The 24,146-nt window shown below is 49.1% G+C and overlaps 1 protein-coding gene across 9 annotated transcripts in view; it reads right to left on the bottom strand.

Annotated features, from left to right (window-relative positions):
* Positions 1–325: 325 nt before the first annotated feature.
* The window catches only part of ACACB (acetyl-CoA carboxylase beta), a 2,187,049-nt gene continuing 2,163,228 nt past the window's right edge, over positions 326–24,146 (bottom strand). For all 9 annotated transcript variants that reach the window (XM_085633342.1, XM_085633341.1, XM_085633344.1 and 6 more), the window contains 2 exons: positions 17,944–18,083; positions 326–888 (listed from right to left, as the gene is read on the bottom strand). In XM_085633342.1, coding sequence (XP_085489468.1) covers positions 762–888; positions 17,944–18,083 — 267 coding nt within the window. In that variant the 3' untranslated portion in view covers positions 326–761. The remainder of the gene's footprint in view (positions 889–17,943; positions 18,084–24,146) is intronic.

The raw sequence follows: 24,146 nt of genomic DNA, 5'->3' as shown, positions 1-24,146 counted from the left end.
GGGGGGGGGGGGGGGGGTATGACAAGGTCTCTGGTTAAGAGTGAAAATATGAGCCGTCTTCTCCCACCACTAGAATCTCACTAATTGATGCTAAGGCAGTATACTGCATGTAGCCACTGGGTTGTTGGAAAAGTATATATATATATACATATACACACATACATACATATATTTTGTTTTTTAGGACTTTGTACATTGCAAATCAGCAGTCTGATAGTAACATTATGTGCTCTCGCTTGGGAATACCGACAATTATCACACATGGTTATTTGTTGTTATGACAATCAAAGTTCTACTGAAAAAAACTTTCTTTTGAACAATAACAGGAATGGAAGACTTTTTTTAGTTTTTCTTTTAAATGTTCATGTTTACAGACAAGCTCCACTGTATTGCCATTTTTAGCAAACTGTATTTTTCTTGCAGAGTATCTTCTGTTTCTAACATAGATTCAAGAGTCCTAGAGGGTATTCAAGTTCAGTCTGTTCAGTGGTGTTGCAACTAATAAGTTATCTTTAAAAAATGCAGCAAGTAGTTTTGAAATTATGCATGACAAAGGCCAAAATCAACAATGGCTGTGCGTATGCAGAGACCATTTTCAACCTGAACACACAATACAGAGGTTTTCTTTGTATGGTGTTGAACAGCCCCACAAAGAAAAAAGTCCGAAGTATAAAGTTTTCTTTAGTAGCGTTTGCCCTTATTTGTCACTATTTTTCTGGACGCCTGTGCATAGGACAGTGGCTATTCCCGGTGAACATTGGTCAGCTAGCAGAAGGGTTGTCCATTTCTGCCAGGAGGTGGCCCAACTGTGCCCTTTGTGCTGGAGTGATGTTCTGTGTCATCTGTATAATGCAGTCCATGGCAACTTCGGGATTTGCTTGAACCAGGCTGGAATGCAAAGAAAAGCAGTTCAGTGATGAAAGAATGGACTATTTTTGGGTGATTAACATGTGCATCAAAAGCAAAAGAGTATAGGGTAAGAACAGCACATCCGAACATTTGGATCTATGATTTGTATCACCCTGCTATTCTATAGGCCATACAACTGCACAATAACTACGTCCATTACTGCATTAAAACTATACGTTTCCCTGTAGTGTTTGAAAATGATTAACCATAAGGAACAAGCTACTTACCTTCAGTAAATCACTTTCTTTGGATACTCTCTCTAACTACAGATTCTTCAGCTGCAGAATAATGCCCCAGACACCTGACTGGATTCCGAAACGTTCTCAGAAGTGTTCATGCGTGCCACTATGTGGCAGCGTGCAACTCTGCATTGGCCTCATTCTGCTCCAGAAGTGACACAGCATAGCCGTATAGGAGCGCCAACCCTGCATATCAAAGCCAGTTTCTTTCTGCACTTTTGGAAGTGGAGCACAAGCAATTCAAGGTACCAGTGTCCAGATCTCTAAATTGGAACCTTGTTAGGTGGCAAAAGGAGATCACTCCACAGAGCAGGGATGCAAGAGAGCGGGGAGGAATCTGTGGTTTGATAGAGTATCCACCAGAAAGAGCGTTACTGAAGGTATGCAACTTGCTATTCTGATGGTTACTTCTAACTGAAGACTCCACACCCAAGAACAGACACCAAAGCATTACCTCCCCAAGGGGGAGTGTGTGTGGAACGGGATCAAACCAAAAAGTCCTGTAGAACCGAATAGGTCAAATGCCCTTCCTGTTGGCCTCAAAGAACCCAACCAAAAAGCTAAATATCCACCGGATGGGCCTTGGTGTGAACCATGTAGAAGTGACAAGGAACACAGTCTTCATAGTCACAAGACACAATAAGCAGATGTGCATAGGTTTGACGGGAGTGCGTATACGTAAAGTCATGACCAAATTGAGATCCAACTGTGGCATCACAAAGGGTTTAGGAGGGAATGTAGGTTAAACCTTTTAGAAACCTCAGCATAATAGATGATTTAAACAAGGACGGCTGCTCCGCAGAAAGGGCAGATAAATAACATTTAATGGTGTCCTTGCTGAGCGAAATACAAAAAAACAAAAACATGTCCAATAGTTGAGCTTGTACCGGTTCTGTATTGTGGACAACACCAGGCCACAAATTTGTCCCAAAGCTTTTCATAAATGGAATTTTTTAGAGGGGTGCTAGGCAGAAAGGAATGTAGTCAACTGCTGCCGCTCAAAATCCATGCATGGAGTGGTAGATTGTGCATGCCTGGGTGCAGAACCGTGCCCTGCTGCTGTGACAGAAGATCGTCCTGAAGCGGAAGATTAATCGAGGACAGATGTTGAAGCTCAGAAGTTCCAGGTAACACACTATACTGGACCATTCTGGAGCCACTAGAAAAACTAGGGCCCGGTTGCTTCAGACCTTCTTCAGAACATGGGTTAGGAAACAGAGGGGTGGAAATGTAGGAGTCCTGTGCCCCACTGTAGCCAGAATGCATCTCCCAGAGAGAGTCTTCTTGGGAACTCCAACATGCATTTCAGTAGTGGTGAAAAGATCCACTTTGGGCTTTTCCCATTAGTAGAAGATGGCCATCCCTACCTTGGGATGCAAGCACCATTAGTGTTTTGACAGGCACTGTTGGCTGTGCTTGTGCACCCTGGCATTCAAAGATCCCTCCAGGTGGATCACAACAAAGGAATTCCCATGATGCCCCAGACCACTCCAGAAGCAAAGAGCCTCTTTCTGTCCAGATTGCAGGACCCCACACTCCCCAGCTTGTTGGCGTACTACATGGTGGTGGTGTTGTCTGTGAGGCCCGTGAAGGGCCTTCAGCGCCATATGAAGTGCTGGCAGTTGATGTGTGATTGGGTTCCCGTCAGAATCCTCTGATCTTCATCTCTCCCAGATGACCCCCCCAACGCGGCAAAGACTCATCCATCAACACAGTTAGCTAAGCCTGAGGAAAGGAGATGAGTCTGCTTCTGGATCAACTGAGTTGAGCAGCCACTATTGCAGACCTTTTGCAGTATCCCCCTGTCGGTAAGTGCCTATTTTTATATGGCTACCCCCCACATTTTGCCTGGAATAGGGTAAAATGACAAAGTGAGATCGGGTACTGCTAACCAGGTCCCCAGCATGTGTTCTTTCCCTAAACTGTACATTTTGTTTTACAATTGGCACCCCTTTAGGAACCCTGTAAGTCCACAGTATATGGTACCCGGGGTACCTAGGGTACTGGACCTAAAGAGGGGCCCTGTGGGCTGCAGCATGAATTGTGCCACCCTAAGAGGCCCTTAACCAAGCACATGCAAACTGCCATTGCAGACTGCGTGTCTTGGTGCAGAGAAAACCGAAGAGTCAACATGGCACAAATCTCTGTGTGCCATGCCATGTCTGCCAAGCACTGCATGTGCTATAGGTAAGTCACCCCTACAGCAAGCCTTACAGCCCTAAGGCAGAGAGCACTATACCCATGTGTGGGTGCATCTGCACGAGTAGATGTGTCCCAGTAATATCTAAGTAAAACCATAGATATTACAAGTGCACAGGGAAGACATAACGAGTACATGGGCTGGACACTAGTCATTAAGAGTTTCACATCTACACAATGGCTTCACTGTACCCCAAGGTGTTTCGTACCAAACACCTCGTCTTAATAAACCCACACTGTTGCCAGAGCTGGATTTATTAATAAATGTACCTAGAGGGCACCTTAGAGGTGCCCCCAGAAAACCTACCGATCCCTAGTGTGTTCACTGACTGGTCTTGACCAGCCAGCCACCCTAGACAAGTTTCTGATCCCCTGAGGTGACAGCGTTCGCTCTCGGAGGTCAGGAACAAAGCCTGCTCTGGACGGAGCTGTCCACACCTCTTCCAAATGCAAAAAGAACAATTGATGGACAGAATGCAGAACAATGTCATACATTCACCCCAGTACAGAGATCTGGCCCCAAATCCATAGTTTTTTTGCTCAACATGCCATTCCAGTTTAGACCCAGCCATATGCAAATCAGTCTTGACCCTGCCCCCATTGGGAACAGTCCAGCCCGAACTGCCAGGCCAGGTCCTCCCTGTACAGGAAACAAGCATCCTGGGACAGGTTTCAGGGTATGTCACCCTTCATCAGCCAGACTAGCTTGAATCCAGAGGCACATTGAGCAAGGGACCCATGTCTGGGCATACCCGTCCCACTTAGGGCGAAAAGTGTAACTGCAACAAATGATGGACCGAATGCTGAATGATTCAAGCATTCTCCCCCAGTCAAGAGATGTGGTTTAAATCCATCGTTTTTTTGCTCACTATGCCTTTCCAGTTTGGACCCAGCCATATGCAAATCAGTCTTGACCCTGCACCCAATGGGAACAGTCCAGCCCGAACTGCCAGGCCAGGTCCTCCCTGGACTGGAAACAAGCATCCTAGGACCGGTTTCTGGCTTTCAGCCCTCATCAGCCAGGATAGCTTGACTCCAGTGGCATGGAGCACATGGGACCCACGTCTGGGCATACCCGTCCCACTCGGGGTGACAAATGCAAAAAGAACAATTGATAGATAGAATGCAGAACAATGTCATACATTCACCCCAGTACAGAGATCTGGGCCTAAATCCATCGCGTTTTGCTCACCATGCCATTCCAGCTTGGACCCAGCCATATTCAAATCAGTCTTGACCCTGCGACCAATGGGAACAGTCCAGCCCCAACTGCCAGGCCAGGTCCTCCCTGGACTGGAAACAAGCATGCTAGGACCGGTTTCGGGCGTTCAGCCCTCATCAGCAAGGATAGCTTGACTCCTGTGGCATGGAGAGCATAGCACACCTCCTCCAAGCAAGAACTGCATTCCAGGGTGGGAAGCTTCAAAGGCCCTGCCCCCTTTGTTATGCAATCCAGGTCTCTCAAGATAGTGGAGTTGTCCACACTCCTGTCCTGACCCCACTTTCAGGCAGCAAGACATGTGGAAACATTAGTAAGATTAAGACATGTGCCCACATTCAGACAACACCACCCCTAGGGAGGACAAACTGAGTTTGGGCAGGATAAGTATTCTAGGGTCAGGGTTATGCCCACTTCCTGTTGGAAGAGGATGTAGACAGCCTAAAGTTAGATAGCTCATTGGCTATTACCTGTCACTCCCCATAACAACCCTAAATTGAGTATTTAGATGGCACCCCTGAACCCAAGAACTCAACAGACCTAAATAAGAAAATGACAAAGAAGAGCTGCTGAACCCGCGAACTCAGTGCCTGCTGTAGACTTTTGGAACAAAACCCTGTCTGCCGCTTCAAGACTCGACAATCGAGGTGAACTGTCTCATCCTGCCACTGTGTGGCCTTTAAGAACCTCAGAGGACAGCCAGCCCCCCCAATCGCATAAGAACTCCCTTGGAGTAGAGGAGCTACTCCCCTGCAGCCTGCACGCACAGCACCGCCGACTCAGGGTCCACCGACTTGCCACTCCCTGGTCCGACCGGTGCAGCAACCGACCAGGAATAGGTACTCATGCTCTGGAAGGTGAAATATGTCCCCCCAGTGTGGAGGCACCAGGACCAACCAAAGCCATGCAGCACCAATTCAAGGGGTACCCGACACCCTGCAGCAAAGTCCAGTCGGGACTCCAACTGCCCAGGAAGCAAGCACCTGTTGAGGGACGTCAGCACCATAAGACCCACCCTGTGAGTGGTCAAGAAGTCCTGAAATCGTCTCTCCAAGTTGTTTGCCCCAGACCACGAGGACCACCTTAAAGCATCAAACCCAGCCAACCTACCTGCTCTGTACCTAGCCGGCCTGGCCTTGAGAACGACAAACTGGTGGTACTCCCTCAACACCAAGGCCCTTGTGACCCCAACCCCTGTTTGGGAGCCCTTGGACTTGCCTGCAGGTTCACTTGTGCAGGTTGTTTCTAGGTGGCCCCCCTTTGCTGTAACACGCCAGCTACCAGCCTCACCAGCACTCTGCTCCCGGCAGAATCCAGGCCAATCCCGACAAACTGCTTTTAATGTTTTGAACCTTGGCCCATTACTACGCCGAACTCCTAACGAGAAACCCTGAATCCAACTGTACTTACCTATATTGCATTTTCGATCCATTGGAATGTATTGGAAAGTGCACAACTGTAAAACCTTATTTTCTCTTGTACGATTTAATGCAAAAGAAAGTACTTACTTTAGAACGCAGTTCTTTCTTTTCAAATATATACAAAAAAATGTATATTTCTAATTTGGTGTTGGATTTATTCTTTAAGTGTGTGTCTCATGTATTGCCTCTGTAAGTACAACAAATGCTTAGCACTAACCTCTGTTAAGCCTAACTGCTTGCCCACACTACCACAAAAGAGAGCTTTAGCATTATCTACTTTAGCGTCTGTCAACCACTTGGGGATCCAACGGACTCTGCACAGTGTACTTCTTTTTAATACACTATACAGAGAGCCAGCTTCCTACACAGGCAAGTTCCCTTGGTGCTGGGACCAATGAGACTTCAGATTCCACTGCATAACACAAATATGCCACTAGGCATAGTTGACAATCAGGTTGCAGCTAGCCTAGAGACCGAGAAACCTTAGAGCTCACCAAGACCTGGGGCAAAGGTTGAAACATCAGGATCATAGCCTGAAAGTCCTGGAATCGTGACTGAGAGAAGGCTCTGAACTGCAGCATATCCAAGATGGCCTCAATGAAAGGGAACCTCTGCAAAGGAGTGAGGTGAGACTTCCACATGTTGATTGTGAGCCCCAATGATGACTAATTTGCCGTCATCAGGAGGGGGACTATGACTGACTGTGGTGAGCCTGCCTTTAACAGCCGGTCATTGAGGTAGGAGAAAATTGGTATCTTCAATCTCCGACGATGTGCCAAGACCACTGCCATCACTTTTGTGAACACCCGAAGGGCATGGCTATGGGGAGCACAGCAAATGTAAAATGCTCCTGGCATACCTTGAACTGCAGGTAACATCTGTGGGACTGGAGGGAGGGGGAACGTGAAAATATGTGTCCTGCAGATCCAGGGCTACCATTCGGTCATGCAGATACAAGGCAAACAGAATCCAGGCCATGGTGATCATCTTCAATCTGTCCTTCTGCAGGAGGGCATTCAGAGGGCGGAGATCTAAAAGAGGTTGAAAGCCTCCATCCTTCTTCACATGACAAAATAGTGGAATAACAACCAGTCCCTTTTCTCAAGACAGACACCTACTACAAGACCCTTTGAGTGGACAAATTAGTCTGCATCTCTTGCAACAATTGGTTAGGCGCGCCTCTGAAAGCTACACTGATGTGGGTGGAAGCTGCAGTGGGTTGGAAACAAATGGAAGGGCTTTGCCCCACTAAATGATCTGGAGCACTCATCTGTCAGACATGGTCCTTTGCCACGCCTGGCGAAATTGTTAGATCTGGCCTACAACAGGTTGTTCATATCTCATTAATGGCAAACTAATGTGTCTTGAAGGCTGAGGCTGCAAAGTTGTGGCTCTGAGATAATCACTGTGTTCAATGACATGCCTGTTGTCTGTCCGAACCCCATCCCTGAAAGGACTGGGGTGCCTTATGCAGTGACAGGGAGTTCCAGGTGCTACCTGAGTCAACCCTCTAGCGTACCCTAGATAGGGACAAAATTGCTGGGTAAGGCACCTGTTAGGCACCTACAGAACCAAGGCAGGAACGGTGGCTCGACTCTCCTTAGAACATTCCAAGGTTGAATATGCCTGTGATATCTCTAGGAGTACATTATTCTTCACCAACTCACCAAGCCAGGACCTCCCTGGACCGGAAACAAGCATCCTAGGACCGGTTTCGGGGTTTCACCCCTCTTCAGCCAGGATAGCTTGATTCCAGTGGCATAGTGAGACAAGGACCCACGTCTGGGCATACCTGGCGCCCTTAGGGCGAGAAAGCAAAAGACACACAATTGATGGACGGAATGCAGAACAAATCAAAACATTTACCCCCAGTCAAGAGATCTGGGTTAAATCGATCATTCCTTTGCTCACCATGCCACCCCAGTTTAGACTTGGTCATATAAGAGACCCGCGTAAATTTTGGCATCCGAGTGGAAGTCTGCACCAAAGCCAATGTAGAACTCAAAGCGGGTTCAAGAGACACAGATTGAGCCAAAGATGGATCCCACCAGCTGTAACCCGACTGGAGGCCCATGCGGATACTTGGGGTTCATGCACCTGCATGATGAACACCCCCGGACGTCGTGGTCCGACGAGAGACACAACAAACAGTCATCATGAGGGTCAGTAATAGATATCTGACCCCACATTCCTTGCATGGCTTGAATCCAGATTTCCTCTGTGTAGCCATGGTCACTGATACAAAGATCCGAAGACTTGCAACAAAGAGACTCCCAGAAATGGAGAGCTCTGGAAAAAAAGGTAACGGATCGACAGTGCGGAAAAAAGGGAACTGACGCAGCACGCCAATGAGGTCTTCTTATGGCTCCGATGACGTCAAGCGGAGTTGCATGTACAGCCGTTCCATTGTGATGTCCTTGTCGACGTGGGAGAACTACGAAGAAAAGTTTCTGTGGAATACTGCACATGGGGGTAATTTAAAGGGTGAGGAATCCACAGGCAGATGTTTCCATCAAAATGTCCTTTTTACCACCCACTTCCCCCCCACCCCCCGGTCACTCGCGTTTACTACTAAATACTAAACTTGCATGTGTGAGGATCGCCCGTCAGAAATGATAGGGAGGTTTTCGTGGAGATTTACACTCATATGTTTGTACTATAGTAGTACTAATGTAGCACTACTAAGTGTACTTGTGAGTGTCTGGTTTAGTAAATGGTGCTCACTTTTGTAAATGTAGCCCCCTGCACTAATCCAATCAACCCTTATGGTGATTTTAGTGGTCTTAGACAACCTTAGAAAGCTCCCCAAGTGGTAGCTGTGGACAGCAGCCTTCAGGCTTAGTCCAGAAGGAGTGTAAAGCAGCTTGTTTAACCAGTACTTAATCTTATGGTATAGGTTAAGTGAAAAAGAATCACACAGTGTAGTTATAAAAACATGCATTTTATTACAAACACTCACTAACACATTGTATTATCTCCTACCTGGAGATATAAACACAATACACACAATACTTAAGAAATAGCACACGTAAGTAGCACAAATACCCAGTGTTCTCCAGGGGAGATCAAACCATATACTAAAATAGTGGAATGTGAACCACGACTCAAGTCAAGAATGGACCCAGAAGACGTAGAAGAGCCGGGGACCAAAGGAACCACGCTAGGTGAGTATCTGGGAACCTCACGGAGGTCGTGTGCAGAGAGGGAACACGACTGTGAGCTCAATGTTAGTCAATAGGTAAGTCGTGGTTGCAATTTAAAAGAAGAAGGACCCTTCCCAGTGGACCCTGAAGAAACCCCGCTGAAGATGTAAGGTTGGAGAGTCACCCCACCCGTGGATAACCCAGGAACCAGGATACATACACCAGGGAAGCCGGATGCATAGGTGTCAAGTGACGTCGAAACCGCCGTAGACCAAAATGGAGGACTTCAGGAAAGATGCCGCTGGAGAAGAAGATGAAGGAGTCCGGTGGAACCCAAAGGTGGATTTGGGATGAGGGGTACCTGCAAGCAGAGGGGACGGAGTCTTTGCCACTCATGAGTGACCAGGAGGTACGGAAGACGAAGGCCCACCGCTGTAGGAGATGCAGGAGAGGTTGATGGTGCCCTTGAATATGCAGCTGTGTGGACCAGGTGACACTGTGGAAGACCAAGAGCCATTCACAAGCTGTGCCACGTCAGATGTCGAGAGCCAGTGGGTCAGTGTCCGGCAGGGGCAATCACAAGCCTTGGCAGCAGCAAACAACGTAGTCATCGAAAAAGGTGCAGTGTCGAGACGACCAGCAAAGTCCAGGTGACTCATTACGAGCAGGTAAGTCAGAGTAGGCCCCGAGCAAATAGGGGAGCCCACTAGGGCCAAAGAAAACCCTCATGAGGACCCACAGGCAGAAGTTACAGGAGTCGCAAGCAGACCTCCAGCAGCTCACCAATGAAAAAGGCCCACGGTGCAGAGGAAGCGGTGAGAGTGAGGATCTTGACTGTAGAAGTTGCTTGAGGTTGGAGCTTCATGGAGCCCGAAGATCTGGAGGAGAGAGTCAACAAGCCTTGGAAATAGCAAGTTGACAACGTGCACATGGGGTCCTGCTCCAGGGATTCCGACAAGGTATACTGGCCTCAAACTCGTCATTAAGACAGTGCAGACTGCGAGGGAATTGCAGAACCACCACCTGTGTTGCTGAGCCTTTAGGATTCCGTGGGAGTCCACGATCACCAGACCAGTCAGTTGCGTTGGGGTGCCTGCAGATGCAGGGAAGTGACTCCTTCACTGCAAGGGAGATTCCTTCAGGTGTCTTGGATGTCCACAGGCCTGGTGAAGAACCTGTATGGAGCACGGGCACAGATGTTGCAGAAGACCAGCAGGACGACGAGACCAGGAGCAGCAGGAATCTTCCTGCTGAAGTCCCGGTTCCCAAAGCGAAGTCAAGCAAAATCCAGAGTGTCCAGACGGTCTAAGTTGAAGTTGTATGTGATCAGAATCTTGTCCCACAACGAATCTAGGGACCCACCCACAGGTAAACCCTCAAGTACCCTTAGGAAAGGGTTGGGACGATTTAGGGGTCCTTCCTAGAGGAGGGGCTGGACAGTGGAGAGATACTCCCATGTCCTTTGTTCAGTTTCACGCCAGAGCAGGAGCCAACGGCTCCCTGAACTGGAGTATGCAAGGAGGGCACCAAATGTGCCCTACAAGCAGTCTCAGTGGCACTGGCAAGCACCCCCACCCTGTCCCAATACACTAAACCCTGGTTGTGAGGTGGTACACCTCCCTGTGACAGGTTAACTATTGATCTGCCTTCCCCTGCTCGAGCTTGGCTCAGCAGCAAGGGGGCAGAATTGTGTCTCTGTCCGACAGCAGCCCTAGCTTGCTGTCCGATTTTGAAAGACTGGTACCTGGAGCACTGAGGGTCTCCTGGAGGAGCTTCACAGTGCATGGAATCATACCTTCAACACCGTTTGATACCAAACATGACAGGGTTCGTTACAGCCAGTTTAGAGATGGTCATCGCATAATGACGCATGGCAACTCTATATGTCGTAATTCTGATGCACTTACAACTTAGGATAATGGACTCCGAAGGTTGTACGGGTGCCCCACTCATGCAGGGGCACACTCACACTTTGAACCGAACATCCTGCCTTCAGGATTGAAAGGCCTGCCTTAGGGGTGACTTATAGGTTTTAAGTGCAGTGACCTCCGATATAAGGAAACTTATATCTGTCGTAAGTGTTGCTAGCACCAGCTTACACAGGCTGCAACGGCAGGCCTGTATCCACAATATGAGTGGTCTCTCATGAGTGGCGTAATACATGCTTCAGTCCATGGGAGACTCCTGGTGTACCTATGCCCAGGGTATCTTAGTACCATCTACTAGGGACTTATAAGGGTACACCAGTAGCCAATCTGGTGTGTACCTAAGTACTCACCATGTCCAATTTAGGGGAGAAGCACAGACACTGGGGTCCTGATAAGCAGGATCCCAGTCAGATTAGTCAGAAAACATAATGACACCAGCAAATAGTGGGGGTGACGCACAAGGTACTACTTGTGTAATGATATATCTGTAAGAGACATTAGGTAGTGATAGATTCCTTACCTTAGAATATCCCCAGGCATCAGACTGGATCTGGAAAGTTTTTTCGTCAGCAGTACCCCTACGCGTCGGAAGGTGGCGTCGTGCAGCTCCGCGTCTGTCGCTGGCGTCATATGCGCCAAGATGACGTCACGGAGACTACTTAGGCGCCACCCATGCGCGCTGACGTCAGTTCTGTACACGACTTTCCGCGCCAGGAATGCAGAGCCATGCCAGAAACCGACCACTGGTGCCATGAAACTAGGGCCCTGAAAGGGATGACCTTAACCCTAGAAATCAGGGCGCAGAACGGGGAGGATGGGTGGGGCGGTAAGGAATCTATCACTAACTAATGTCTCTTACAGATATATCGTTACACAAGTAGTAACTTGTGCATCTAAAAGAGACACTTTAGTGATAGTTTCCTTACCTTAGAATAGATACCCCAGCAATACCAACCCCAGTGGTGGTTCTGCAAACAGGATTACACCAGAAAGTCACGGAGAACAACCAAAGAAGCTGTCTCTTCGGACTTGATTGTCAAGGCTTGGTAAACGTGTACAGTGAGGCCCACGTGGCTGCCTGACAAATGTCCTGCAAGGGAACGCCGCATCCCAAGGCAGTAGTGGCTGCCATTGCCCTGGTAGAATGGGCAAGCAGCCCCACAGGAGGATCCTTCTTAGCCAACGAGTAACATGCTTTGATGCACAGAACGACCCACCGAGAGATGGTTCGTTTGTGAACGGCCCGACCTTTTTTGGCACCCACGTAGACAACAAAAAGTTGGTCATCCATCCGGAACTGTTGTGTGCGCTTGAGATAGAATGAGAGCTCACGTTTAGGGTCCAGACGGTGGAGCCTCTCTTCCGCTTTTGAAGGAAAGAAGGTGGGCAAAGTGATGGTCTGCCCGATGTGGAAGGGTGTGACAACCTTTGGCAAGAACGAGTCCTTAAAACCACCTTGTCCGGATGAACGGAAAGAAGAGGTTTAAAAGAAAGAGCCTGGAGCTCACTCTTCTGGCAGAGGTGATAGCTACCAGGAAAGCCATCTTTTAAGTGAGAAGACATAAGGGACAGTTGTGAAGGGGCTCAAAGGGAGCGCACATCAGATAAGTCAAAACAAGATTTCAGTCCCATTGAGGCATTATGAAAGGCACGGGATGAAACGTGTGTGTAATGCCTTTGAGGAAGCGATTAATAACCGGGGACTTAAAAAGAGAAGGCTGATCTGGAAGCCGTAGAAAGGCGGAGATGGCCGAAAGATAACCTTTGATAGTGCCCAGAGCAGAGCCCTGCTGGGCCAAAGAGAGATGGAACAGAAGGACCTCGGAAACAGGGGCAGAAAGGGGATCCACAGCCTTTGCTGTGCACCATGCCACAAATTTGTTCCACCTGCAGGCGTATATCGATTTAGTGGAGGGACGCCTGGCTGCCAGAATGACATCACATACTTCGGGAGGAAGGTCGAAAGCTGTCAATTGTCGCCGCTCAATCTCCATGCATGGGGGTGGAGGCTGGACAGGTTCGGGTGGAGGACCGTCCCCTGCTGCTGCGACAGAAGATCCTCCTGAAGAGGCAGTCGCATCGGGAGACGATCGCCATGCTGAGTAGCTCGGTATACCAGTATCTTCGTGCCCAATCCGGAGTCACAAGGATGACTTGGGCCCAGTCGCGCCTTATCTTCTTCAGCACTCTGGGCAGCAGTGGCATTGGCGGAAAGGCATACAACAGACTGCAGCTCCACTCGCGACGAAAAGCGTCGCCGAGCGAGTGCCGCCTTGGAAATTCCAACACGCAGAACTGATGACATTGCGCATTCTCTTCTGTGACAAATAGATCTAACCAAGGCTCTCCCCACTGCAGAAAGAGACCTTCCGCCACGTCTGTGTTCAGACGCCATTCGTGATCCATCATGCACCAGTGGCTGAGTTAGTCCGCTCTGGCGTTCAGAGAACCTGCCAGATGTTGAACCACCAAGCCTTGATGTTCCAGCCATGTCCAGAGGCGCAGAGCCTCTTGACATAGGGTCCACGACCCCACCCCGCCCTGTTTGTTGCAATACCACATGGCGGTGGTGTTGTCCGTTAACACCTGCACCCCACTTCCCCGGACAGAGGGAAGGAATGCCGCCGGGACTCCGCCGGAGACCAGAGGCCTCTCCCAAGTGGCTGCCCCATCCCAGGAGGGACGCATCCGTCACCACTGTGTGCTCCGGTTGGGGAAGGGAGAGGGATCTACCATTGACCAAATCGCTATTCGTGAGCCACCACTGCAATTGTCGTGCAGAGCCCTCTGAGATCTGGACATGATCGGACAGGTTGCCCTGATGCTGTGCCCACTGGAACTTCAGGTCCCACTGCAGAGCCCGTATATGCCATCTGGCATGTTGCACTAACAGGATGCAGGAGGCCATGAGGCCCAGGAGCCGGAAGGTCATCCTGACTGAAACCCGGGATAAAGGCTGAAAGATCGGAATCATAGCCTGAATATCCCAGACTCGCTGCTCGGGAGGATAAACCCGAAACTGCACCGAATCCAGAACCTCTCCGATGAAGGGGAGCTTTTGAGAGGGACTCAGGTGCGACTTTGGCACGTTGATGGAGAACCCCAACGAATGCAGGAGGTCGGTCGTAGTCTAGAGGTGGGAGACGACTGCCTGGGGCGAACCCGCCTTTAATAGCCAGTCGTCAAGATAGGGGAAGACTGGAACCCCTGATCTGCGCAGATGAGCTGCGACCACTGCCAACACTTCCGTGAACACCCGAGGGGCACTGGTAAGGCCGAAGGGGAGCACAGCAAACTGAAAGTGCTCTAGGCTTACCGTGAACCCCAGGTAACGCCGGTGGGCCGGCAGGACAGGGATATGAAAATATGCGTCCTGCAAGTCCAACGCTACCATCCAGTCTCCAGGGTCGAGGGCAGCCAAGACCTGAGCCAAAGTCAACATCTTGAACTTCTCCTTCTGAGGTCCAAGATGAGGCGCAGGCCCCCTTTCTCCTTCTTGGGGACCAGACAGTAGTGGGAATAACAACCACGTCCTACTTCTGGCCCAGGAATGCGCTCGATGGCCCCCTTGGCCAAGAGGGTCGTGACTTTCTGGTGGAGAAGCGCAAAAAGTGATCCTCCGACATGCGGTGGAACTGAGGTGGCATGGCTGGGGGGACAGACTCGGAGGGGAGGGAGTAGCCCCTTCGGACGATTTGCAGCACTCACCTGTCCGAAGTGACAGAACGCCAGTGGAGGAGGTGATGGCGAATCCTGCCGCCCACCGGCTTGGGGTGCACCCCAAATCACGGAAGGTTGTGAGGTGGATGCTGTGGGAGCGGAAGGGGACTGTCCCACTCGCTGGCCCCCTGTCCCGCCACTGTGGGAACCACATCTGCGCTGAGGTTGGTTCTGCGCAGGCTTTTAGCTGAACGAACGTGTCGGGCGCCCCCTTCCGTGGCCACGAAAGGAACAAAAAGCAGACATGGCCGGGCGTGTGGTGGAGAGACCCAAGGACTTGGCCGTAGCCCGGGAGTCCTTAAAACGCTCCAGCGCACTATCTGCCTTATCACCAAATAGGCGGGTCCCATCAAAGGGCATGTCCATAAGGGAACTCTGAACATCCCCTGAAAAACCAGTGGACCGTAACCAGGCGTGACGACGGAGGGCCATAGTGGTGGAAATCGCCCTACCCAAAGAGTCCGTGGTGTCTAGTCCACACCGTATGGCAAACTTTGCTGCATCTTTCCCCTCAACCACAGCTTGGGAAAGCACTGCCTGAACTTCCTCCGGACACTGAGGCAGCGTCTGTGCAACCGTGTCCCACACAGTGTGAGAGTAGAGGCCCAAGAGGCATGCGGTGTTCACCGACCGCAGCCCTAAGCTGGCAGAGGAAAACAGTTTCTTGCCAAACTGTTCCAGCTTCTTATTCCTTATCCGGCAGGGCGGTAGGGAATGCGCTTTGGGAGGTGAAGGCTTGGATGACCAGGCTCTCTGGAGTTGGGTGGGTCGTTAAAAAAGCAGGGTCACCTGGGCCGGGCGATGACGCCTGGCCACGTTCTTATCTACAGGGACCCCCAAGGCTGGCCTAGACCAGGTGTCCATTAACAAATCCGTTAACGCTTCATTGAACGGTAGCAGAGGCTCCATAGAGCTTGCCGCTGGCTGAAGGACTTCAGTGAGGAGGTTCGTTTTTAGAGTTACCGTAGGCAGGTCAAGGGCCTGAGCCGCTCTACTGAGCATCACAGTGTATGTGGTGCCCTCCTCCATGGCCACAGCAGGAGGAGAAAGGAAGCCAGTCTCAGAGGAGAGGTCAAGGCCACCTGCATCCTCTGACTCTTCTGCCCACTCCTGCTCCGACTCGCACTGCCGTGCAAGAGGGTCCTCAGGCCCCTCCCAGTCGTACCCTTCCTCCACTGCCCGAGGCACAGGCTGTGGTGGCGGGGGAGGGACAGGGGGATATAAATGGTCCAACGGCGCCGTGAACGGCGCTGATCCGGCTCCATAACCTGGAGAAAAATTGTCCGGAAACCCAGGCAAGGGCAGAGGTGAACCCATTGCGGTGCCAGAAACTGTGCCGCGGGGGGCCCCGGGGCCGGAGTCGCCAGCGACGGACCCAGCAGCCCCGGGACCGGAGCCGCCGGCGTAGGACCTTACGGCGCGCTCCTCAGTTGGGACCGCGGGCCCGAAGGCACGCGGGCGGGGGCCCTAAGCCTGAAAAGGCAGTCCATGGCAGCAGAAAATCTTGCACCAGGGCCAGAGTCGCCGACGGATCCGGATAAGGTGGGTAGACCGCGGGACTCACACGCTCCAACGGAGCCGTGGGGGAGGTACCCCTGGCCCCCGCATCCGGAGACCAACAAGGGGATGTCGGAGAGCCCAAATGCTTCTTCGACTTCTTCTTATGACGTCTCTTACCCGATTCCGAGTGTGAAGACTTCGACCCTGAGGAGCGATGATGATGGCTCTGCGGTCGGTCCCTTGATTGACCCCTGGATCTCGAATGGCGCGGAGATGACTGCCGGGCCTCCAGCAGCGTACAGGACCGCTCCCGTAGGGCCTTCAGAGCCATGGCCAGGCAGTCGGAACATGACCGGGAGTAATGGTCGCGCTCCAAACTGTAGAGACAGACACCACGGGGGTCGGCCACCGACATCGTACGGCGACAGCCCCACAGGACTTAAACCCAGGCATCCCTACGTGGCAGCAGGAGTCAAAGACTCAAAATACTGGAGACAAAAAGTCTCAAAAAAGTTAGTCAAAAAGTGACTAGGGTACGAGCTCTAACCGGATCTGCTCTTGCTGGCGCGGAAAAAGAAAGAACTGACGTCAGAGCGCATTGGTGGCGCCTAAGTATCTCCGTGACGTCATCTCGGCGCATACGACGCCAGCGACGGACGCGGAGCCACACGACGCCACCTTCCGACGCGCAGGGGTACTGCTGACGAAAAAACTTTCCGGATCCAGTCTGACGCCTGGGGATATTCTAAGGTAAGGAATCTATCACTAACGTGTCCCTTTCAGATCATGAAAGCAGATCCTACTTTTCTACAGTACTGCAAAATGCAGTTTGTGAATAGGCTCCAAAGTATTGTGTGAGAGTCAACTGGATTGACTTGACAGCAATGCTGTCTTTCGACAGGCCATCAAGGAGCAAAACAAGTAGCAGAAATACCACTTGGGAGAAGGGACAATCTTGCCTAGTTTCTCTCTTTGCTTCCCTGTCCTCAGGTCGTGATAAACTCATTTTAATTCTTGAAAGGAAAGTGGTGTACAATAGTATGATACTTTTAACTACACTGGCATGACAATTCTGCTATTCTAGCACAAGAAGCATACACTCCAAGCGTACTTAGTTGAACAAGCAAAGTAGTCAAATTAGATCCGCTTACCACTAAAAAAAAAGCTCTCAAATAATGGGCCCGATTTAGAGTTTAGCGGACGGATTACTTTGTCACAAACGTGAGGGATATCCCGTCCGCCATATTACAAGTGTCATTGGATATAATGGACTCGTAATATGTCAGACGGAATATCCATCACATTTGTGATGAGGTAACCCAGTCCGCCCAACTCTCAATCAGGCCCTTAATCTTATTTTTCGCTAGAACGAACTTGGATTAATATTTGAGAATTAGCCTACACAAGCACCCCTCAATAAATACTTAACAAATTATATTATTCTTCAAGCTAAGCATGGACTACAACTGTTCCTTTAAGGTGTGCACAAAGTGTTGCTTTAATACCTAATAATGATAACATCTGGGCAAGCAACATGGTTTGTAAGCAATTGTGAAAACTATGGTCACTAAAATTAGTTCAGATAAAGGGTACACTGTTAAGGAATTATACGTGTAGTATGTTTTTCAAGACAAACTTTTTTAACCGACTGCATCGTATACTTACCTTCTGATGTGCTTCAGAGCATAATCCCGCTTCAAATATTTAATGTTTTCTCTTATGGCAGAGCGTGTGCCATCCTCTTCTTGTAAGTGTTTCTCAAGCCACTCAACTACCACTTGATTGTTATTGTCCCAAAGATAAGCCTAGTTAAAAAGACAAAACTACTGATTACCAAAATAAACACAAGTCATATTTAAAGCAAACTGTTTCTACAATTGCCCTCTGAAAATATCATAGCTTACGATCTAAAAGTGGCATTTCTATAGTTGCAAATATAGCCAGAGCAAATTATTTTCTTGTTTCTTCCCTGAAACATCTATGGAAAACTCATCTATCTTAAGGAGGAACGTGAAGTAAACTATCAAGGCAGGATGTAACTACAGCCGAAAGTATAGTGGATAAACATGACCTCATTTCACTTTGAATGTAGAAAAATATGAATCTCCAGGAAAACAAACAAAAAAAGCTCAATGTACTTAACTTCATGTATTTTGTATTTTTATTTTCTTAAGGTGCCACCGAGCACCATATGTTCGAGGTTGTTTTACTGGTGCTGCGCAATGACTAAAGTGAGGACTTTGTAGAATACAATTGCTGCTGCCATGACCATTTCCCAGATACATCCTATTAGCGGTACAAGAACATTCTAAGGTATCTGCGATGACAGTGGCAAAATAAAATGGTGTGCTAACATAATACATGCTGAACAATCAAATTCCTGAACAATGCCTCCACCGAAACATCAGAATAAAAATAATAATGCTTCATAAATATACAGATAAGTTGGTGCCTAAATATCTTCAGCACGGAAATGCCAAATAAAAGGTTGCTGCTATTTCTTTGGTAGAATAAACAATACTTCCATCAGACCAAGTCTTATTTGCTGCTTCACAACAAACAGCAATGCAAATGACTAGCCACAAGGACATCCTACTAAAAAATATATCTGCTAGAATACTTCTAACATCAACCAATGGCTAGCAGAGCAAGAAGAACAAGTCACTTACCTTCATTTATGTCTTTCAGGTAGGGACTATCTAACCGCAGATTCTTTTCCCCCAGAAGACAGACTGGATCCTCCTGAAACTTCTGATTGCAATTCTCTTGCTCGTCAGTAGATAAGAGTCATGCTCCTCTGGATGGGATAGCCAATATATCTGTACCACCTCTGCACGGTCAGTTTCCATCTTTGTCTGTACCTTTAGACGCGGAGCTCATTGAAATCGGGATATGCCGGTGTGCAGATCTCTAAATTGGGATTTATTAGTGGACTATCAGTCCATTCAACAGAACGGGGAGGGGGTGGGTCTGCAAGGAATCTGCGGTTAGAGAGAATCTCTACCTGAAAAAGCATTACTAAAGGTAAATAACTTATTCTTCTGATAGAGACTTCTAACACGAGATCCCTCGCATTGTGAATAGATACTAAAGCAGTACCTCCCTGGTGGCCGAACTGTGGAATATCACAGACCAGAAAATTATTTAGGACAGATCAGGCAAAGTGCCCGTCCCGCTGGTCCTGGCTGACCAAGCAGTAGTGCTTTGCGAATAATTGAAGGAACGGCCATTCAGCTGCCTGGCAAAAGTTCAGAACTGGACAATGTGTGCCAGCGCAGTGGTAGCAGCCTTTGCTGTGGTGGAATAAGGGTGCAAGTCTTTTGAAGGCAAGCCCATAGTGGGTCTTAATACATAAAACAGTCCATAGACTGCTTTGCCCTTCTTTGCTCCAGAGAAACCAATACAAATTTGGTCGACCAGTCGGTGGTCTTTGGTTCGATCTATGTAGACGATAATGGCCCTCTTCAAGTTCAGGCGGTGGAGCCGTTTCTCTTCCTTGAAGGGGGAGGCGAAGCTCAGAAAGCCAGCAAGGTGATGCACAGCCCTACATGTAAGGGAGTCACTACCTTCAACAGGAATGCGCCTTTAGCCAGAGGAGGAGTTTGTACAGAAAGAAGAATGTGTAAGGTTACTGTAATGTTAAGGCCTAGAGTTCGTTCATGTGCCGGGCAAATGTTATGGCGATGAAAAACACCATTGTGATGGTCAGTTGGCCTACAGAACAACAGTGCATCAGTTCAAATAGTGTGGCATCTCTGAAGGTGCTGGCAGAAATATTGAGATCCGTCCTTTCAAAAAATGTATCACAACAGAAAACTTGAAGAAGAATAACTGATCTGGTGAGAGAAGACCTTTAAATGTAGCCAAAGCAAGGCCTTGATGGGCCAGGGAAAGACAAATTAGTAAACAGTGAGACAACTTTGCATTCAAGGATTTGATGTCATGAGAGGAACACTAGACAACAAACTTCTCCCAGTATCCTGTGTATACACGTAAGGTGGAAGGAAGCCTAGCTGTCAAAATGACATCAACCATTTTGGGAAGGAGATCAAAAGCCATCAGCTGTCACAGTTAAACCGCCAAGCATGGAGGTGTAGGTTGTGCAGGTTCAGGTTCAGGTGCAGGACTGCTGTTGTGACAGGAGGTCCTCTCAAAAAGACAGCTGGAGTGGAGGACGTGCTCATGGCCAAAAGTTCCAGGTATCACACTCTACTCACCCAGTCCAGGGCAACTAGGATGACGTGAATTCAGTCTTCCTTGATCTTTTTCAGTGCTCTAGGCATTACAGGTAGGGGTAAAGGACACGCCTTATCTGGTAGAGATATGATCTAGCCTCAGATTCCCTACCGTTAAATTTCCCAGGCATCAGACTGGATCCGGATGATTTTTCTTTGAGCAATACTCTTGCGCATTGGTAGGTGGTGTCATTCGGCTAGGGGAGGGCATCGTCGTCTCTGCCATTGGGACATTTGTGTCATCTATCTAGGCGCCACCTCGGTGCACTGACATCAGTTACCTTTCACGACTTTCCAGTCCAGGAGTGCAAAGCGATGACGTGCACTGACATTGGTGAGTTTCCGAACACCTAGGGTCCTGAAAGGGAGCAGCCCGATCCTAAAAAGCTGTCTGCAGTGTGGGAAGGATGGGTGGGTCGGTAAGGAATCTTCAGCTAGATCATGTCTCTCCCACTCTCCCAGATAAGGAGTTATTGAAGGTAAGTAACTTGTCCATCTGATAGAGACGTATAGCAGCAGGTTCTCTACCTTTAAACAGATACCCAAGCAATACTATTCCCAGAGGAGGGACTGCAGACAAAATTAGACCAGGAAGTCCTGTAGGACAGAGCAGCAAAAAAGGCAGTCCCTTCGGACTTGACTGTCCAGGCAGTAGTGTTTGGTAAACGTGTGCAGGGATGCCCATGTTGCTGCCTGACAAATGTCAAGGACTTGAACACCACATTGCAACACCGTGGTAGCAGCCTTAGCTTTAGTGAAACAAGGTCTTAAGCCTTCATGGGGCTGCTTCTTGGCCAGAGGGTTGAAAATTTTGAAGCAGAGGATGACCCATTATGAGATAGCCCTCTTCTGCATCGCACAACCTTTCTTTGATCCAACGTACCCCATGAAGAGTTGGTCGCCCACCTGGAACTCTTTAGTGCGGTCAAACTAGAACGACAATTCTCTTTTTGAGTCCAGTCGGTAGAGACGCTCCTCTTTAGAGGGATGAGGAGAGCAAAGAAGGTGGGCAACGTGATGGACTGACCCAGATGGAATGGGGTCACAACCTTTGGTAAAAAGGAAGCCCTGGTGCGAAGCACCAATTTGACTAGAAAATACATTAAATAGGGAGGCATGCAAAGTAACGCCTGCAACTCACTCACCCTTCGGGGCGATGTAATTGCCACTAAAAAGGCTGTTTTGATGGTCAACAGCCAGAGGGGACAATTATGTAAAGGCTCGAAGGGAGCACACATTAAGTAGGTGAGGACCAAATTAAGGTTCCACTGTAGCATAACAAATGTCGTGGGTGGAACAAAGTGAGATAGCCCTTTTAGAAACCTATGTACAATTGGAGACTTAAAGAGAGAGGGCTGGTCTGGCAGCCTCAAAAAAGTAGACCGAGCAGAGGGGTAACCCATGAGAGTTTCCAAAGCAGAGGCCTGCAGGGCAAGGGTCAGAATGAATAAAAGGACAGTGGAAAGAGAAGCAGAAATAGGGTCAATAGACCTTTCTGTACAGTATAATACAAATGTTTGCCAATGGCAGGCGTATACCGTCTTAGTGGAGGGCCGCCAAGCCACCAAAATAACGTTAAATATCTTGGGAGGAAGGTCAAAAGCCATCAATTGCTGCTGCTCAGTCTCCACGCATGGAGGCGCAGAGTTGACAGGCTCTGGTGGAGAACGCTTCCCTGCTGCTGCGACAGAAGATCCTCCTGAAAGGGCAGCCTGATCAGTGAATCGATGCTCATCTTCAGACGCTCCAGACTTGGCCAGGCCGCTCTTGATCTTCTTCTGAACCCTGGGCACAAGTGGTATGGGCAAAAAGGCGTACAGCAGGCCTGACCTCCACACGCAACGAAATACGTCGCTGAGCGATAGCCACCTTGGAAACTCCAGCGCGCAGTATTGCAGACAATTCACATTCTCTTCAGATAAATCTAACCAAATTTCTCCCCACTGATGTAAGAGAGCTTGCGCCACCTCCGACAGAAGACGCCATTCATGATCCGCTAGGCATCGACTGCTGAGTTTATCTGCCCTGGCGTTCAGAGAACCTGCCAGGTGTTGAACCACTAGGGTTACGCCCTGCTGTTTCAGCCATGTCCAGAGACGCAGGGCCTTCGACAAAAGGTCCACAACCCCACCCCGCCCGGCTTGATGCAGTACCACATGGCGGTGGTGTTGTCTGTGAACACCTGTACTAGCTTTCCCTTGACCAAGGGAAGAAATATTTTCAATGCCAATCTAACACGTTACTTACCTTCAGTAACAATATATCTGTAAGAAACATATATTAGTTATGGATTCCTTACCTTAGAATTACCCCCAGGTATCAGAATGGATCTGGAGAATTATTTTTCAGCAGTACCCCTGCGCGTCGGTAGGTGGCGTCAGTCGACTCCTCATTTGTCGTTGGTGCCATGATCGCCGGAATGACGTCGCGCTATCTACTTAGATGCCGCCCCTGCGCGCTGAAGTCCGTTTTTTACACGCATTCCACGCCAGAAGCGCAGAGCCATGCAAGACACTGACCACTGCTGCACTAAACTAGGGCACTGAAACGAAGTCCCTTACTCTAGAAGATAGTTCGCAGAACGGGGAGGATGGGCGGGGCAGTAAGGAATCCAAAACAAATATATCTCTCTTAAAGATATATCATTACCGAAGGTGTGTAACTTGTTCATCTGAAAGAGACTATTAGTTATGGATTCCTTACCTTAGAATAGATACCCCAGCAATGCTAACCCCGGAGGTGGGTCTGCAACCAAGTTCACACCAGAAAGTCCTGGAGAACGGTATGGCCAAAGAAGCCATCTCTCCGGACTTGGCTGTCCAGGCAGTAATGTTTAGTGAACGTGTGCAATGAAGCCCACGTGGCTGCCTGGCACATGTCATGAAGGGGGACTCCACGTCCCAAAGCAGTAGTGGCTGCCGTTACCCTGGTGGAATGGGCGCGCAACCCTACTGAATGCTCCATTTTCACCAAGGAATAACACATTTTGATGCACACAACGACCCATCGAGAGACGGTCTGTTTTTGCACGGCCCAACCTTTCTTGGCGCCTTTAGCGCCAACAAACAGCTGATCATCAACCCAGAATTGTTTTGTACGATCCAGATAAAATGAAAGTGCATGTTTTGGATCCAGATGCTGGAGCCTCTCCTCCTCTTTAGAAGGATGCAGGAGCAGGAAGAAGTTGGGCAAAGTGATGGTCTGTCCGTTGTGGAAAGAGGTAACCACTTTGGGAAGAAAGGAATGCCTAGTGCGAAGGACATCCTTGTCCGGATGAACAGCCAGGAAAGGAGGTTTTGAAGAAAGAGCCTGAAGCTCACCTACCCTGCGAGCAGAGGTGATGGCAACCAAAAAGGCAGTTTTGAGAGTCAAAAGTCTGAGAAGACAGTTATGGAGCGGCTCAAAAGGAGCGCACATAAGGTAAGCCAGAACAAGATTCAAGTCCCACTTGGGCATTAGGAGGAAACAGGTGAGTAATGCCCTTAAGAAAGTGATTTACAATAGGGGACTTGAAAGAAGAAGGTTGATCTGGAAGGCGAAGAGAGGCTGAAATGGCCGAAAGATAGCCCTTGAGAGTGTCCAGAGCAGAGCCCTGCTGGGCCAAGGAAAGAATGAGTAGGAGAACCTCTGAAA

The sequence above is a fragment of the Triturus cristatus genome, chromosome 11 (genome assembly GCF_964204655.1).
Source record: "Triturus cristatus chromosome 11, aTriCri1.1, whole genome shotgun sequence".
NCBI lineage: Eukaryota > Metazoa > Chordata > Amphibia > Caudata > Salamandridae > Triturus > Triturus cristatus.
Note: the sequence above shows the minus strand (reverse complement) of the source record. Positions and strands in the feature narration are given on the sequence as shown.